Source organism: Budorcas taxicolor, chromosome 7, assembly GCF_023091745.1.
Source record: "Budorcas taxicolor isolate Tak-1 chromosome 7, Takin1.1, whole genome shotgun sequence".
Lineage (NCBI taxonomy): Eukaryota > Metazoa > Chordata > Mammalia > Artiodactyla > Bovidae > Budorcas > Budorcas taxicolor.
The window spans coordinates 5706396-5724767 of NC_068916.1; the positions used below are offsets into that span (position 1 = coordinate 5706396).

General features: G+C 56.4%; 3 protein-coding genes across 6 annotated transcripts in view; 1 reads left to right on the forward strand and 2 right to left on the reverse strand.

Annotated features, from left to right (window-relative positions):
- Window positions 1–507: 507 nt before the first annotated feature.
- On the reverse strand, window positions 508–8750 carry NDUFA13 (NADH:ubiquinone oxidoreductase subunit A13). Its single transcript, XM_052643959.1, has 5 exons — window positions 8637–8750; window positions 2734–2812; window positions 1346–1417; window positions 895–964; window positions 508–702 (listed from the first exon to the last, which is right to left on the reverse strand). Exons 1-5 carry the CDS (start codon window positions 8728–8730, stop codon window positions 583–585), a joined length of 435 nt encoding a protein of 144 aa, XP_052499919.1. The 5' UTR covers window positions 8731–8750; the 3' UTR covers window positions 508–582.
- Window positions 8751–9581: 831 nt separating this feature from the next.
- On the forward strand, window positions 9582–10403 carry TSSK6 (testis specific serine kinase 6). The gene has a single exon (XM_052644344.1). It carries the CDS (start codon window positions 9582–9584, stop codon window positions 10401–10403), a length of 822 nt encoding a protein of 273 aa, XP_052500304.1.
- Window positions 10404–15416: 5013 nt separating this feature from the next.
- Window positions 15417–18372, reverse strand: part of GATAD2A (GATA zinc finger domain containing 2A) — a 96970-nt gene continuing 94014 nt past the window's right edge. For all 4 annotated transcript variants that reach the window (XM_052643457.1, XM_052643459.1, XM_052643458.1 and 1 more), the window contains one exon: window positions 15417–17096. In XM_052643457.1, coding sequence (XP_052499417.1) covers window positions 16966–17096 — 131 coding nt within the window. In that variant the 3' untranslated portion in view covers window positions 15417–16965. The remainder of the gene's footprint in view (window positions 17097–18372) is intronic.

The following is an 18372-nucleotide window of genomic DNA, read 5'->3' on the forward strand; positions in this document are numbered from 1 at the left end:
GCGTCCCCTCTCCTCCCGCCCACTCTGTGTGTCCGCCAATCAGGAGACGCCGCGAAGGCGCTGCGCATGGCTATTGGCTGTAAAGTGCAAGTGGACTTAACCCCTTCGTGCCAGGAGTGGAGCTGCCCATGCGATGGCGGGAATCCCAAAGTTCTGTACTGGCAGGGAAACAAAGTCTGGAGGGACAGCGATGGGCTCATTACCCCCGCTACGGGGTCCTGGCCTGGGTGCAAGTCGACGCGCCTCTGCTGCACCCCTCTCCAGCCAGGTACACTCCGATACGGGTCGCCCATCCACCCACCGGTACCCCAGTGGAGAAGACCCCCCAGTCTGAAGAGGCTGGCTGCCGACAAGCAGGGGTTCAGCAAGGGCAGGGAAAAGTCCAGGCACATTTGTCAGCCAACGCTGCAGGGCGATCAAGGGGCCACCCCACTGGCATCTCCTGCTTAGTCCCCACACCTCCTCTGACACCCCACCCCCAATCACTCAGTCCATGGGACACAGGCAGACCAATCTCCGAAGCGTTTATTTTCTCCTAGTGGGGAGGGGACGCAGGCCCAGCAGTCTCTGGGGCGCGGGCCCCTACGTGTACCATATGAACCCATAGGTGGAGTTGAGAATCTCCTCGCCTGTGCGCAGCCCGTAGAGCTCGCCCATCATGGGAGTCACCCAGCGCGTGGTGTGGAACACGGACTCACCCACCTGTGGGCATGGAGGGGTATGGGTGGGTCTCAAGAGCCTGCTGGGACCCCACCAGGCCTGGCAGCCCCTGTGCCTCTACCCGGAACAGCCTCCCCCTTCTGGCACCTGGCACCCACTCCCCCAAAGCCCCAGGTTTTCTGTGGGAAGCTGCGTTTCTGCAGCGGCCTGGACCCTGTGGGGCTGAGGACCCACCTTCCAGCCCGGCACGTCCTTCATGATAGTTGCCTCCTCCTCCAAGTTCTCCCGAAGCATCTGGAGAACCCTGCAGGGAGACAAGGTGGGAGGTGGGGGACAGGGCCGATCCCTCCCAGGGCCCCTGCCTAACCAACCTGCCAGACCTGCCCCTCCTCCAGCTCCCTGTCACCTCCCACGGCTCTCAGCCCCGCACACACGCTGATCTCTGCTTTACTTCCTTCCCCTGGCAAACTCTTGCAGCCCTCCAACGCCAAAGCCCCCTCCTCCAGAAACATTCACTCCCCCTCTTGGGTCTCTCCTGCAAGTCAAGTATGGGGTCCTCTCCAAGGACAACGGCAGCCCCTGGAGTACAAGGTCACGGCTGTTGAACCCCACGTGCATTCTGGCCTTGGCCCACGGTGCAGGTTGGGGCACTCTGACCTGTGACCTCCTGACCCCAGCGGCCTACCTCCGGTCCTTTTCTGCCTGCAACAGAGGCATCAGCGCGATGCGGGCCTCGAAGTCCTCAATCTGTAGACGCCTGTGAAACCCCGAAACCGACACTCAGATCAGTCCACGCTGGGACGGGGGCAGACGATGTGGCCCTTGGACAGGCATTGCCCTGGTGCGCGGCTTGGGGGAGAGGCAGAGGCAAGCAAGGGGGGAAGTGGGCTCAGCCCACCAGCAGCCTGCGATGGGCGTGGGGGATGTGGGGAAACGCAGCTGGCAGAGGCAGCATCAGTCCCCAAGACTGCTGGCTTCACACTTTCTTTTCAGTTCAAAACTTTTTTTTTTAAACCTAAAAATAGCCCGGGCCTGATGATTGCAGTGAACTGGGGGGAACATTCATCATGAGGTTCTGGGCCTTACAAAACCACATCCTTTTCATCTCAAAATAACCATGGGGGCGGGGCGGGGGGGGGGGGCGGGGGGGGGGGCGGGCAAGTATCCTGAGCAGCTTCTTTCTTCTCCCTCCTTTTCAGCGTGTCTACCTCGCCAGCCCTGTCTGCTGGGGGAGTGGGGAGAGCAGTCCCAGTGACACAGCCCAGAGGGTGGCCCCGACCCTGTCTCCCCATCACCACGAATCACACAGCAGCACAGAGAAGGGTCCGAGGGAGCTTCCGCCTCCACCGCAACCCCCCAGGGCCCAGGGACTGGGGCTGCCGTCCTCACCAGCCACACACCCTGGCTACCACGGTGCCACCTGGGGGACTGGGCCTGGTCTCGCCTGTCCAGGGTGGGGGCCTCATGTCTAGCACCCACCAGGTGCCCCGAGCTCACTGAACAAAGCGGAGGGCCCTCCACATGCTGGACCTCCTCCAGCACTGCCCTCGTAGCAGGGTGAGCAGGGTCAAGGTGGATGCTGAGGACACAGCGGGGGAGGGTAGGGGGACTGCTGGTTGGGAGCCGGTGAGGAGGAGCCATCTGACAGAGTGCTGGGCAAACTCGGAGGTGGCCAGGGTCCAAACGAAGGCCACGGCAGACTGGGACCCTCAGGCCGGTGTGGCTGGCCCGGCCATTGTCTTGCATGATCTGCCTTTGAAGCCCTGGTATCACCACTGCCCGGGCACCACTGACAAACACCCCCTGATGGACAGGGCCTGTCCCTCTGCCTCCGCCTCTGTCTGATGGGCTATGCAAACCGGACCTTGGGGTACCTGGGGGTGGAGCTCAGGGGTACCTAGTGAACACCCAGAGGCAAGCTTCTTACTAATTAGTCAGTCATTCCTTGACAGTAAAGCCCAGAAATGGACTCGCTGGCTCAGGCCCTGAGCTCCCTGAGGTGCTGATGGGGGCCTGGAGGAGCCCCAAGTCCACGGCGTACATCCCCACCCGCCTCTCTAGTGCGGGGCCTACCTGCGCTCGCGGTTCCACCTCATCATGCTCCAGTACCCGAAGAGCAAGGCCCCAATGCCCACGGCGAACATGCTGTAGCCTGCAGGGAGGAGGCACGCTCAGCACCTGCCCGAGGGACAGGCCACCTTGACCCTTCCTCTCCTAACCCACAACCCACCCACAGCAGGCACTCCAGAAACTGGAAAGAGGGAGAAGGCGAAAGCCCTCACGGAGCCCTGACCAGCCAGCCAGGGCTGTTTCTAACGCCTGTTCTTTGACTACTTGTTTTGTCTCTGTAGAGAGTCCGCCTTCCCCTCCCGTTGACACCCCCACCCCTGCAACTGTAGACCACGCTTCGTCCCAATCACCCACTCTGCGGGCAGGGCACACCAGATGCAAGGCTGCTGCGGCTGCCACACCTCAGCCCCATGCCAGGGTTCCTGGAAGGCACAGGCTGGGCAGAGACTATGGGAGAGCCTGGCAGTCTAAATGGTTATGGCTGGGTGGCCTCAGCCTGCCATTGCCTGGAAGGTTGTTTGAGTTCCTTCAGCCAGCTGGTCCCCGTGGCGAAGGGCGGTGTCCACGCTGGGTCCTGGCCCCACAGTGGGCCCATCGGCCGGGGCCACCTCCCCAGGGGCTCTCATAAGAGGCTGGATGGGGCTGCCGGAGGCAGGCAGTGCCCTGCAGGGGCCACCCGGCCACCCCCTGGGCTCCCAGGGTGCTGCTGCCTTCCAGCCACACGGGACTGAGCCCCCTTCCTGGGACCCCAGGAGACAGAGGCTGAAATGAATATTTACTGAGCCCCCAGGGCACCTGTACTGTAATTCTGACTGACAGGCTGTGAGCCTGCTGGGGTCTTCAGGGAGGTCTGGATGCCTGGGGCCTGGTTGGGGCTGGCTCGTCCCACACCCCCTTCTCTTCCCAGCCTTGGTCTCTCCTCTGGATGGAACTTGTGGTTGTTAGGATGAGCTCACAAGCTCAGCCAGACTGAGCCCCATGTAACACCCAGTAAAGGGCCGGTAAATGGTGGGTAAAGCCACTCCCCGGGCCTTGCGGGGGACAAAGTGTGGGCTCTTTCTCCTTTAGCTTGGCTTAGCACAAGACTCATCTGGCACTTCTGTTGGACCCGGAGATAAATGAGAAACTGGCTCAATTTTTTACTCCTTTTAGTTCAACCTGTTAAAACACAAGGTCAAGGCAAGACATTCCCAAGTTATGTGGGACGAGGTAGTGGGGCACCTGGTCCCTGCACCGAGAGACCCGAGTGCCCAGGACCAGCCCTCAGCACGCCCGTGGCTCGCACACAGTGCCTGCCCACCCGCGCTGGGCACGCAGCGTTCCCTCTGCTGGGTGATGTGTGTTTCACCAAAGCTGCCCATTCTCTGCAGACAGGCTCAGGGGTCTCTCCTTCTAACCCAGCCCCAGAGAATAGACCTGGACTGTCCTTGTGAGGGCCTCTTACCCCCACCATTGGGGGCCCATGTGGGGGTCCATCTGGAAGATAAATTCCAAGAGTAAGGTAGGGTGCTGGAGGAGGCTAGAGGAGGAGGAGGGTGCTAGAGGAGGCTAAAGCCCACTCCAGGATCCTTGCCTCGAGAATCCCATGGACAGAGGAGCCTGGCGGGCCACAATCTGTGGCATCACAAAGAGTCAGACACAGGGAGGGCTAAACAACAGTAAGGCGACCTTCCCTCCAACTCACCTAGTCCTCCCTGACAGCACGAGGCTGAGGCCCCAGGCCCTCAGGCGCGTATCCGCGCCTCCTCTGGGGGGAGACGACAATGGGGCGGGGTGGGGGGCGCATATCCAGAGAAGGGTGCAGGCCACAAGTAAAGACGGCCTGAATAAACAGAAATGCATCCTGTGCTCATGGATCGGAACTCAACATTGTTCAGATGGCAGCAGTCTCCAAACTGAGGTACAGATCCAACCCAGTTCCCATCAGAATCCCTTCTTCCCCCTACAGTCCCACAGAAATTGACAAGTAGCTCGGAAAATTCATGTGGAAATGCAAGGGCCCAGAACAGCTGAGATAGTTCTGGAAAAGAACAAAGTCGCAGGACTCATCAAACTTACCACGCAGCTGTGTGTACAAGACAGTGTGCACCGGCGAAAGGACAGACGTGTACATCAGTGGAACAGAGCTGACAGTCCAGAAATAAACCCTCACATTTACGGTCGATTGATTTTGGACAAGGGTGCCAAGATAATTCAATGGGGAAAGAACAGTCTTTTCAGCAAATTGGACAACGGGGTAGCCACATGCAGAAGAATAAAGTGTGCACCTCCCGCCCTCCATACACAAAAATTAACTCAAAATGGATCAAAGACCTCAATGGAAGAGCTAAAACTGCAAAACTCTTAGAAAACAGAGAAGTCATTCTGTGACCTAGGATAAGGCAACGATTTCTTAGATTAGACGCTGGCCACACAAGTGATAAGAGAAAAAAACAGATGAACTGGACACTGCTGAAATGTAAAACTTCTGTGCTGCAGGAGTCACCATCAACAAGCTGACAAGACAACCCACAGAATGGAAGTATTTGCAAATCATGTATCTGATAAGGGAATGATATCCAAAACATACAAAGAACTCTTAAAATTCAATAATAAAGACTAACCACCTAATTTAAAAATGTGCCAAGGGTCTGCATAGATATTTCTTCAAGGAAGCTACACAAATAGCCAGAAAACACATGAAAAGGTGCTCAACGTTATCAGTCCCCAGGGAAATGCAAACCAAAACCACAGTAGATACCACCTCACACCCACCAGGACGGCTAAAATTTTCTTTTAATGGAAGACAATTAGTGTTGTCCAGACAGAGAGAAATGGGAATGCCCATACACTGTAGGTGAGAACATAATTTGGTATAGCCAATTTGGAAAACAGTTTGGCAGTTCCTCAAAATGTTAAATGTGGAGTTGCCATGTGACCCAGCAACCCCACTTCACCTAAGAGAAAGGAAACATATGTTCACACAGAAACCCATACAAGAATGGTCACAGCAGCCCAAAGATGGAAACAATTCAAATGTCCGTCGAACAGTAAATGGACACACAAAATGTCCAGCCATACACGGTTACTCAGCCATAATAAAGAAGGAGGCACTGATACTACAGCATATACATTAAAAACGTGCTGCGAGGACTTCCCTGGTTGGCCAGCGGTGAAGAGTCTGCCCGCCAACGCAGGAGACACTGATTCCATCCCCGATCCAGGAAGAAGCCCCTGCACGACTACGGAGCGTGCGCTCTAGAGCCCAGCAGCCCCAACTCCCCAGCACATGAGCTGCAACCACTGAGCCCACGCTCCGCAGCAAGAGGCAACATCGCCACGGGAAGCCTGTGCACAACCAGAGCGGCCCCCCACTCGCCGCGGACAGGGAAAAGCCCGCACCGTGGTGGAATCCCAGCACAGCCGAAAATAAACAAACAAAACATATTAACGAAGAACATGCTGAGAAGAGTTAGACACAGACACATCGTTAACTATGCCATTTATATGTGAGGCAAGTCCCTAGAGACAGGAAGCAGACACGTGACTGTCAGGGGCTGGGGGAGAATGCGGAGCAATGGCTAATCAGCACAGCATTTCTTCTGGGATGAAAATGCAGACTTAGATCATCCCAATGGCTGCACAACGGGGAACAGACTAAACATCGGTCTGTACACGTGAAATGGGTCATTATATGGTATGGCATGTGAATCTCGATTAAAATGGTAAAGATACCAGAAAAAAAAGGGCCACTCACTGGTGCAGGAGGGTGTGGAGAGAGGAGAGCGGGGTGTGAGAGGCCAGGGGAAAGGGGGGTGACAGTCGCTTCAGCAGCTTGTGGATCAAGGGTGGCCTGAGCCAGCCTGGCATGCTGTAGCATGCTGGCGGTGAGTGGTCCAGGCAGAGAAAAGGGGAGTGGGTGCCGAGCTTGGGGTCATGGTGCCTGGACAAGAGCAAGACCGATGGAGAGAAAGCAGCTGTGGATAAGGGTGGAGAACAGAAAGGAGGGCAGGGTGCAGGCTAAGAGTCAAGTCTCTACATCTGCTGTTCCCTCTGCCTGGGCAACTCCTTTCAGAGAGGGCCTCTCGCCCATTCTGGCTCGGTAAGGCCCCGCGTATCCTGGGCCTCAGCACTGGCCACAATGGGCAATTACCAGCAATGCGTCTGTCTCCTCCGCTGGGTGAGCTCCTCAGATGGAGCCTAGCACTAAGGACGCGTTCAACAGTTACTAAATGGAGGCGCACTAACTAGATGTGGGTACATAAACAGAGACCACACCTCAGAAAGGGTTATATTCCTCATCCCTCTGCAGCCAGGAAAGACGGAGGTGGTCTGGACCGTGCACCAGGGGGAGCAGGTGTAAAGGGCTGACAGTAGGGGACGCAGGCGTGGGCATGTAAGGCCCACTGCTGAGAGGAACAGGATACAGGCCGCGTGTGCCACTGCAAAGGGAGAGAGATGCTGGCTATGGGAGCCCAGGGGGACCCAGGGCTGGGGTTCTTGTGCGGCCTGGACTGGACACAGGTCACGGAAGGACACGTGTAAACAGACCTCATGCCACACACCCGAGGAGTGCTCTAGCCTGGGTGCTAAGCTAAGACTGTGAGAAAAGACGACACAGACCGCATTATATTTGTTGAATCTAGGAGTGAGTCTAGAGTCCAGTGCCCGGTGCTCCAAATCTAACCTGCAACTGTTTTGTATGGTCCTCAGGCTAAGCATACTTTTAGGCTGGTAGAGTTGTAGAATAAGCAACAGGGGAGAAAGACTATCTGGCCAAGAAAGCAGAAAATACTTACCTGGCTCTTCACGGAAAAAGTTTGCCAACCTTTGTTCCAAATTACAAAAAAGCCAGTACGGAGCAAAGGAAGACTTGAGTTTTTAACCTAACGTTAACTTTTCTCTGTCTTAATTATAACATTTAAAAAAATCATGCCCATGAATTTTTTCCTGCTTTTTAATTGAGGCATAATTTGCAAAGCAGGCACATGTTTTAAATGTAAAGCTCAATGAGTTACAGCAAAATGTTCACTCTTAACTTGGTTGACATTCTTTGTATTTCTGTTAATCCTGGGTGCAGTGTATGGGCGTTTTTTACTTTCTTACATATTTTTGTGTTGACTCCAATAAAAAAATTTTAAAACGTTATTTAGAGCCCTTGAAAATTAGAAGAATCCATATTTCTGGGATATCCTGCAGGTGGGGGCCACCAGCGAGGAACCATTGCGCAGAATTTTTCCGCTACTCCCCCACCCCCCGCCCCCCGCCACCCCCCGCAAAAAAAATCTCTCAAATTCCCTGAGTATTCCAGGTTCGGCCCCAGCTTTGCTCTGGGTCGCCCTGTGGGGAGTCGCATCCTCTCTCGTGTCTCCGTCTCCCTACTTGTGAAACGGGAACGTGCGGGAAGGCTCCCGGCGGGAGCTAAACTCATTCCAGTTTGTGCTTAGTCGCTCATCCATGTCCAGCTCTTTGCGACCGTATGGACTGTAGCCCGCCAGGCTCCTCTGTCCATGGGATTTTTCAGGCAAGAATACTGGAGTGGGTTGTCATTTCCTCCTCCAGGGAATCTTCCTGACCCAGGGATCGAACCTGCGGCTCCTGTGTCTCCTGAATTGCAGGCGGATTCTTTACCCGCTTAACCACCGGGAAAGCCCTCTCTCGGTTTAATCAATGAATTGTAAAATGGAAATAATTAACGGGGCCGACCTCAGGGCTGTTACGAGAAGGAAGCAAAGGGCTTAGTAAACGGTCGACAAATTGCAGCAGTTTTCATTATCGTTAGTACTGAAGCTTTGGGGGATCGCAGGGCGCCGCCTCCTGTCATACGGCGGCGGAAACCTTGGCCCGCTGGACTCCCTGGCGTCCCGACCCCGCCGCGGCGCCCAGAACGCCCAGACCCTGACACCCCGGGGCAGGGCAACACTGACCCGACAGTCCCCGACGCGGAAGGTTCCGCTTGTAGTCGATAGGGCCGTAGCCCCCAACCGGGGGCATGTCCTGCTTCACCTTCGACGCCGCCATGCTTGCAGGACCTTGCACGTCCGGTCGCGGGAGGAAGTTACGCAACGGCGATCGACACCATGCTGAGTGTGGCGGAAGCTGCGGCGCAGGTCTCGGGCCCGACTGGGAAACTTAGGGCGCCGCTGCACCTGCCCCAGTTCGTGCGAGAGCTCCGTAGCGGGGCCTGGGATCGACTAAGCGCCCTAGCTGCGACCAAAAAGTGCTTATTTTCTCTTCTCCTAGATGGAGGCATGGCTCGGTCGGTGTTAAAGCCTGCAGCCCGTCTGGTCGCCCGAGTTCTTGCACCAAAGGACCTTCCCACTCACCTTCCCTCTGGGGCAATGTGAGGCCAGCTAGAAACCCCAGGTTCCCGAGGGAGCCAGGTATCGTCCCATTTTACCCCCTTGGGGCCCCCTGCGGGCAGCCCAGGGCTCTGCAGGGTTAGGACTGGATTACACGAAGTTCGGGGACGGCTGGGGCTCAGATTCGGACTCCTGAGGAGCCGCCCCAACCCCAGGCTCTGATTCCACTCCCGGGACGGTCGAGACGCCTTGCTAGTGTCCTCTCATCGGGAACTGGATCATTCAGAGCGATTATGAGTCACAAAGCCGTAGGGCCTTGGGGAGAGTACCACGGGGCGGGGTCAGGGCCCCCACACCCCACCCCGAGGCAGGGTGACGCCCGCGGTCACTTCACAAGGCAGAAATTGTTACCTGGGCAATAAAAGGCCCCGCGGAGGCGGGAGCCGGGGAGTGGGCACATGGGGGTGCGGGTGTGCAGGTGCCAAGCGCCATGGGTTAGGCCCGAGATCGGAGTCCGGCCGCCCCCCGACAGCAGCCGCCTCCTGCTCCCCACGCGCCCCAGGCGCCACCATGTCGGGCGACAAGCTTCTGAGCGAACTCGGCTATAAGCTGGGCCGCACGATAGGAGAGGGCAGTTACTCCAAGGTAAAGGTGGCTACGTCCAAGAAATACAAGGGTACAGTGGCCATCAAGGTGGTAGACCGGCGGCGCGCGCCGCCCGACTTTGTCAACAAGTTCCTGCCACGCGAGCTGTCCATCCTTCGGGGAGTGCGGCACCCACACATCGTGCACGTCTTCGAATTCATCGAGGTGTGCAACGGGAAGTTGTACATCGTGATGGAGGCGGCCGCCACCGACCTACTGCAGGCGGTGCAGCGAAACGGGCGCATCCCCGGGGGGCAGGCTCGCGACCTCTTCGCGCAGATCGCCGGTGCCGTGCGCTACCTACACGACCACCACCTGGTGCACCGCGACCTCAAGTGCGAAAACGTGCTGCTGAGCCCTGATGAGCGCCGCGTCAAGCTCACCGACTTCGGCTTCGGCCGTCAGGCTCACGGATACCCCGATCTGAGCACCACCTACTGCGGCTCTGCCGCCTACGCGTCGCCCGAGGTACTGCTGGGCATCCCCTACGACCCCAAGAAGTACGACGTATGGAGCCTGGGCGTCGTGCTCTACGTCATGGTCACCGGGTGTATGCCCTTCGACGACTCGGACATCGCCGGCCTGCCCCGACGCCAGAAGCGCGGCGTTCTATACCCCGACGGCCTCGAGCTGTCCGAGCGCTGCAAAGCACTAATAGCCGAGTTGCTGCAGTTCAGTCCGTCGGCCAGGCCCTCCGCGGGCCAAGTAGCGCGCAACGGCTGGCTGCGAGCGGGGGACTCCGGCTAGAAGCCGGGGTTCCCACCGTTCCCGCCGCCCCGAGCATTGCGCAAGCGCAGGGCACGCGCAAGAAGCGCGCTTCGGTAGTTCCGCGAAGCCGCCGCGCACCGCTGTGCACGCGCCCTTCCCCCTTCCCTACTTCGACGCCGGGGGCCGCAGTCGCCCCTGTTTGGAATTCAACTACTCCAACAAGATTCCCAAGAGCAGGAGGGCTCATGCGCCCCCTCGGTTACCGGCGAGAAGGCCCCAGGAGAGGGCCAGATGAGAGGAGACAGAAACGTTGCGCCGGTGCAGGGTGAGCGACCGCTACGCGGTGGGCGGTGGCTGCTTGGAGAAGCTGCTGGCGAGCGGACGCGCGCGGAGGGCGTCCATCCACAGCCAGCCCCGCATACCGGTGAGGGAAGGCGCGCTCCAGGCGCGGCCTTTCCTGGGACTTGCAATAAACTCGCTCTTTCTCGCACCTAGCTCTAGCAATGGCCCCCTTTTATGGAGCAGTGGGGAGGGGCTCACTTCTCGCGGAAAGGCAGGAACGGGCACCCCATTTTAGAGAGACTTGTGGCGGTTCTTGCTCCAGGTCTGAAAAGGGAGTTAGGAGGATTCAAACAGAGACCTTTCTGGCTCCCCATCCTGGGCAAACTCGAAAGGGCCTTGGCGTCATCCTCAGCAATGTGGTGGCCCTGGGAATGGAGGTGTTGGATTGGGGAGCAAGGACCCCAGCACCTTTCTGGTGTTTAAGGATGGGACAGCAAGGGGCGGGGGACGCCTGTCCAAGCAGAAACAGTGTTTACAAAAGAGGAAATTGAGGCCCACACAGGTATCACTTGCCCAAGAACAACCAGTATTGGCACCCAGATACATCTGAAGTGGGGTGGGGAGGTGGTGGAAGCTCTCCTTAGTGTTTGGCCCCTTCCTTGGTGGGGCAAAGGAGTCTGGCAGTCAATTCTTAATTGTAGAACAGTTACTTTACAATACACTTTACAATATTGTGATGGTTTTCATACCATGAATCAGCTATAGGTACACACACGGCCCCTCCCTCCTGTGCCCCCGTCCCACTCGCGCTTTCATTCATGCTCTGTTCATTCAGGCATTTTTTGAGCAACTGCTGTGTGCAAGGCACTGGGACACAGCCAAGTGGCTTGGATCCATCCATGTTCCCAGCAAGGGAGCAAGTGGAAAGTGTAAGAATGGCGTGAACATAAAATAATTGTGAGTCGTGCTAAATGCCAGGTGGGGGTGAGCAAGGAGGGGCTGAAGGGAAGGAACCAAACACTGGAAACAGGAGCGCCTCCAGGAGAGGATGGAGCTGGTGTGTCTGAGGAATGCTCGAATTCCCGTTGCTGGAATGGAGGTAGAGAGGGGTATGTGTCTGCTGTCCCCACAGGGTCTGGGGAAGGTTGGGGGTTATTTTGCTTGCGATGAGGTTTTTGAATTTAGTGACAGCGGCTGTCATTTGGGTGTACGGGAAACACCTCCCTCGGTGCTCATCCTGTCTGCCTCCACCAGAGCCCAGGTCCCTGAGGAGAGTGGCCAGTTTCTGCTCCCTCACCCTCCACGGCTCTCAGGTACCTTGGGGATTGATTATGCGCCAGCTCTCCCTCCACTCCCTTCAAATAGGATGTGATCCCAACCACCTGGTTTTACAGAGCAAGAAACAGGGTGAGAAGAGGGAAATGTCTTGCTCACTCAGAAAAAAGCCCACATCCTTTCCCCTTGGCCCCAAGGTCCAGTCACACCGCTCTCCTCTGTCCTCAACCTGCCTTGCTTGGTCTCACCTCTGAGCATTTGCACGGGCTGACACCATCCCCAGCACTTTTCCCTTCTCTTCATGCGAGACTTGGCCTAAAAAGGTCACCTCTCACGAGGTGCCATTCTTTCCCTCCTCACCCCCCTCACAAGGTGTGATCTCAATGGCTGGAGCATGGCACATGCCTTGTTGTGCCCTCTGATTACTGTGTGTAAGCAATGGGCCTGGGGTCGTTCCCCTTATGGCCACACCCATGACTCCGTTATGAGGAAACAGGGTCTCAGGCAGCAGGCTGGTCTCCCATCTATTATCTGGAGAAGATGCATAAGACTTGCCCTTCCATTGAGGAGCCTGGGTGCCTGACCCAGCAGACTCACTGGAAGAGGGGCTGTGGAACCCCAGAAGTGGCCTTCTCTCAGTGCTGGGGCGTGTGGGCGCAATCAGCACGTGTCAGAGGTGACAGGCCCGCAGTGTCTTGTACCAGTTCTGTGCCTTGCCCAGGTGAGACCAGGCTGGCCATGGCCGCAGGGGAGGGAAGTCAGACCCCAGGCTGGAGGCAAAGATGCCCCAGTGACAAGTGGCAGCAATAAATAGATAAATGAACAAAAGCACCTAGGAAAACAAGGGGACATTTTATGCAGACTGGAGTTCAAAGTGCTCATAGGTTTCATTTTGTGAGTAAAACTTCGAAACAGTGTGTCAACCTCTGAAAACAAATTTGCACCAGGAATTGTTCATTTCAAAGCCAGCCAGGTGGCTCCCACACTGCACCGGCACTGTCCTGCAGCAGACACCCAATGCTGAGCCAGAAAAGCCCACCACTCTGGGATGGAGGCTGTTGATGGCAAGAACCCAAGCCAAGGGGCAGAATTCACTGCATTCTCACCGCATGCACCCCCGTGGCCCTGTGGGTAAACAGGCCACAAAGCGCCACCCAGAGGTAAGGCTATAGCATCCAGGTGGGTGCGTGCTTGTGTGCAGTCACGTGACTCCTTGCAAACCGATGGACCACATAGCCCGCCAGGCTCTGTCCAAGAACACTGGAGTTGGTTGCCGTGCTCTCCTCCAGGGGGTCTTCCCTACCCAGGGACCGAACCCGCGTCTCTCATGCCTCCTGCACTGGCAGATGGGTTCTCTACCACTAGTGCCACCTGGGAAGCCCCAGCATCCAGTTCCATTCTGTCCTGTTCAGTCGCTCAGTCGTACCCGACTCTGCGGTGGACAGGGAAGCCTGGCGTGCTGCAGTCCACGGGGTCGCAGAGTCAGACACGACTGAGCCATTCACCTGAAGCATCCAGCTGGGGAAGACTAAATCCCTGCGGCAAGTGAGATCTGCAAGCCCAGGAAACAAGCGTCCGATCCTTCGCTTACCTGTTAAGAAAGGATCACCCTGAAATCCCAAGTCTCCAAGCTGCCCCAAAGCTGGGAGGAAAACAATGCGAGACCCCAAGGCCGAGCAGTCAAAAAGAAAACACAGGAAACACATCATCCGTTCCTTTATTATCCTTCAGATTCTAAAACTTCATGACACAATGCATAGCCATTGATTCCAGCGTCTTTATTGGAACTTCTATGCCGGTTTGGTGGTCACTTTGTTTTTTAACATTATCATCAAAGGCTTATAGTCACAATAAATACAAGTGACAACCTCCTTCCCCCAATCAAAACAAACCACCTCCCAAATACCCTACACTGGTGTGACTATTACTCTTTAAGGGTTATAAAACTTTAGCTGTCCTTAAAAAAAAAAAACTCACTCCAGCTTCTTTAGGCAAACGCCATGTGCAGCATAACCAGGCATCAAAGAAAAACCCAACGGCAGAGCAGCAAGGGCCGTCTTTCCATTATCCACGCCTGTGATGGGAACGTATGATTCATACAGAAGACTCCCGTGTCTCTCCAGCCACAGCAGTGACTTGTGGGCCACTCGGGAGCCATGCAGGGGTGTCTTGTCGCCTCTTTCCTTCCCTCTGTACAGAAGTGACCTTCTGCTTCCGAAGACCACAGCCGCCACCCACCCCTACCTCGCAGGGCAGTCACTCTTGACTTTGTCAAAGGTGTGGGTCCCAACAGATACACCCGGGACACTGAGGACTAGGGTCCCCACGACAGTCGGGATGGCCAGAGCCATGGGCAGCTCTGAGTGGACGCAGAGTTCCCTGTGCGAGCACCCACGGACACCTGTGGGCCTCTGCACACAGGCATTTCAGGTGGGGAAGGGAGCCTGGTGAGCCCTGCACCCTAGTCCACGTAACAGCCAGTGTTCTTAAGTTTCCAGGTGTCACTGGGGGCTCCTGTTGCAGATTACTGGGCAGTTACAACAGTCATTTGGGACTGGGGGCTCCCACATTCTCTGGTTCTCCTGGGAACCAGATCCTCTCAGCCTACAGACTCCCAGAAGCACGGCCCATTTTGAGGGGTGGGCTTTGGGGCTGGGGGAATACCTTTAATGTTAACACCCTCCCCATACTTGAAAGGTATTTAATGCCCTTTCTTAATAACATTATAAATTTTAGCACAGAACCATGCACTTGAGGCTTATAGGAGTGACAATGCAAAGAGGAAACTAAAGGGAAAAAGAGGGGGATAGAAGTTTTGAGACAGGGGAAATGAATCAAGATTAAGGCATCTCACCTCCTGGATCCCCCCTTTTTTCTTGATCCCTTTTTAAAAAGCTACATTTATGTCACAGTAAGTCCTACCCATGGGAATGTTCCTGCAAATGCTGGGCCGGAGGAGGCAGAGAACGGGTCCGGGCCCAGCCACCATGCCCTCCGCCTGTGGTGGTCAGTCTGTACTCAGCTCACAAGGTCCAGGCAGTAGCCTGGAGAAGTCTGGCCGGATGAGGTGAGGAGAGGGGGGATCCTGAGCATGGTGGAGAGTGATGGGGCGAGGATCCGGGGCCAGTGCGACTGGCTTGGTTTTGAGCCCCGGAGTCACAGACCCAGTCAACCCCTGTGGGGCTGCAGCAACCCTGGGCACCCCCAGTGCAGAGGTGACCCTGGCCGAGACGCCTGAGTTGCTGCATGGCACTGAGGTCAGTTTGCCCGAGTCAGCCAGCTGGGCACTCCTTCTTGTAGGATTTGGGAATTTTGGCCCATGTCATCGAACAGAGAGAGCTAACAGCTCAGAGTAGTATAAGACAGGTATTTATTTGCCAGGCACACAGAAAAATGCGAGGAATAGAAATGCTTGCATACTCTTGATTTTTTGGTGTAAAAACACACCCTTCCCCACTCCCCCCCCCCCAAAGGTCAATTTCCCCTTTTCCCCAAATCCCTGGATCTTGGAATGAAAGCCACCGTTCTCCAGTCCTCCCCTCCTTCAGGCCACCTTCTTTATGCACTCAAAACAAAAATCAATGGGAAATTTAGGGCTTTAGACCAAAAATTCAAACGCTTTGCAAAACTAGGTCTTCTACTGCATGTCAAAAATGTCTTCTAAACACGGATATTCACACAACCATGAGGGGGGGTTAAATGAGCCTTTATTAGAACGGTGCAGCAGTGTCTATGAGGAAGGTGGCCCTACAAATTAAGAATTTTAAATTAAGTCCCTAACTGCATGGACAGGAAAACCAGGGCTGGGGCTGAAGTGAGGAGCAGCGTACCCCATCTCCACACGCGTGTGCAGGCACACGTGACACCCTCACACCTGCACAGAGCTGGCCCATGTGCAGCACACGCACAACAGCTTCTACCTTTCCTCATGGACTGATTTTTAAGGAGTGGGAGAAAACAAACCAGAACACAACTAAGAGCAGACCTGATCCTTTGTGAGACATTTCTGTAGACGCTAGAGGATTAAAAAAAGAGTCTGAAGGCAAACCCTGGCCGCGTGGCCCTGCTTTGTAAGGGAGGTTCTAAACTAGACCCAAATGCTAACCCTGAAGTCTGGGGTGGGGGGTGGGGGTGGGGGGCGCGCGCGCCTCCCCACGCAGACACACTCAACAGGAGCACAGGCCAGGGCTTAGGATGCGTCCATCAAAGTAAGTAGGAAAAGAAAAGGAAACGATTTAATAAAATAAATCACCACCACAACAAAAAACACAACAGCCGGCCCCTCCAACTTCCTTCTCCGGCTCCGGGTGTGGCGGCCGATTCTCCCCTCCCTACTCAGGCGGCGGCACTCGGCTCCCAGGGTCCCAGGCTCTCTGGCTGGGTCTGGGCTGCAGTTTGCTCTTCTGCTTAAGTGTGGAAGGTCGGAGGGTGTCTCCGGGATGAGCAGTAGCAGAGGCCTTCTGCTGGAGTGAGGGCTGGGGGGTGAGCGGCCCACCCCCCAGGGCACCGGGGTCGTGCTTGGCAGGGAACCCTGGGTCTGCACCGTTTACATTAAACTCCATCATCGTGAGGTGATTTTAAAAAATCTGTCAACCTAGGGATTGCCATGAAGAAAGGCAGTCAGAGATTAGGAGGCTAAGACGGGGGCAAAGCAAAACAAAACAATGCTCCGCTCAACTTCTGCAGCGCCGGGCACCGCTGCCCGAGCGTGTCACAGTGTCTGGGCGCGCCGTCCACGAGCCCTGCCAGGGGCTGCAGGGGAGGGCCAGGAGCAGAGCTGGCCCCGAGGTCCGCTTTTCTGCTGGTGTTGGGCAAACTAAAGGCAAAGAAAGGGAGGAAGCCCACGGGAAAGGTCCCCCAGTATGAGTCCTGGTCCACCTGTGAAGCATCCCTCCGTGACGCAACGAGACTTTGTAGCCAAGACTGGAGCGCTCACTTCTGCAGCATGGCCTGCGCGCGCTCGCCTTCTTGGGGAGCGAGGTGTCTTCCGAGCGGAGGGTGCTGGGCCAGGTGGGAGGGAGGGAGCCTGTTCTCCACTGGCGCACTATTTCCACGTGGCTGACTGGGGGATGGAGCGGGGCGGGATCATGTCCAGGAGGTACTCCCGCTGGCGGTCCACGGCTGAGGAGGTCTTGTGCACCGCCAAGCTCGGGCTGACAAACGCGAGGGCCCCGCCTGCGACAGGACAGAGCAACAGGCCACAACGGCCCCGGTCAGGGGAGGCTCCGGGGAAGACCCCCGCCTCGGCTGGGCCCACTGGGCACAGGGGGCACAAAGGCCAGCTTGGGGAAGCCCCTAAAGCCTCCAACCAGCACACTCTGGGCTCTGGGCTGGCACGCAGCACAGACTGTCCCGAAGCCCCAGCAGCAGCAGGGACCCGAGTCGCTGCAGCACCAGGTATTCCGGGTGGGTTCATCTACTGTGGAACAAGACTTCCCAACTGAATGCACCACAGCACCCTCCATGCGCATTCAAGGCCAGCGCTCCAGAAACCTGGAGGTCCTACCAGGTCCTGCCCAGCCTTCCTCAAACTACCATCCAGAAACCCAGGGCAACCAGGAGCGCTGCTCCTAAGCCAGGACACTTTCGTATCTAGTCGTACAAGTCTTTGGAGACAGCAACTATGTATTCCCTCGTGTTCTGTTTCAAACGCTGCCTGTAGTGTGCAGGTTCCCCATGGGCGCTACCACTGTGCACACGTATGTAGTCTCCTGTTTGACTTTTCCCACTTATTTCATATACTTTCAAACTTTCCCAAAAAAGGACTTTTCTGACCAGCCTATGAGTTGGTGCCATCTCAAACGTGCTGAGCAAAAGTATCTCAGTATGGCATGTTCACAAACGCTCTCTGCTCTCCAGGAGGGCTGGGTTCTGCTGCAGTCGGCTGGCCCCTCCCCACCCTCCAGCAGGCTCTGCTCCTCGGGCGCGTTTCTAACGCGCGTCAGCCGTACGCACAGCCGGCTTTTCTGTGCTGTTTCCACTGACAGTCCTCTCCCAGTTCTGACTACTGAGATGGACTCTCACGATGGCGCCTCTTCTTCCTACAGGGACCCAGGGGTGGGCTGGGGAGGGAGACGGGAGAGAGCTCTCACCCATCTCCTCCTCTCGGCCCTCTGTGCCGAGACTTCACTTTCCAGCTACTGATGGACACAAGAAATATTTAACGTTCATCTCAAGGCGAGCACAAGAATAAGGGAAAGCAGGAAAGTGGTGTCGGGGGACAGCCAGAGGACAACCTTGGGAAGGGGGAGCTGTGGCAGACAGGAGCGGCCACCGGAGGGTCTCCGCCTCCCCAAGCTGGGTCTCAGATGCCTGCTCCTCACAGGGCTCTGCTGCCCACCTCCCCAGGGGCCCCTTCCTCCTGCCTCCTTCTCATTCTATCCTGCACTTTGTACCATCTGACCTGTCCAAGCGGGCAGGGGGTCCCCACAGAGTGGGGAATGAAGGAAAC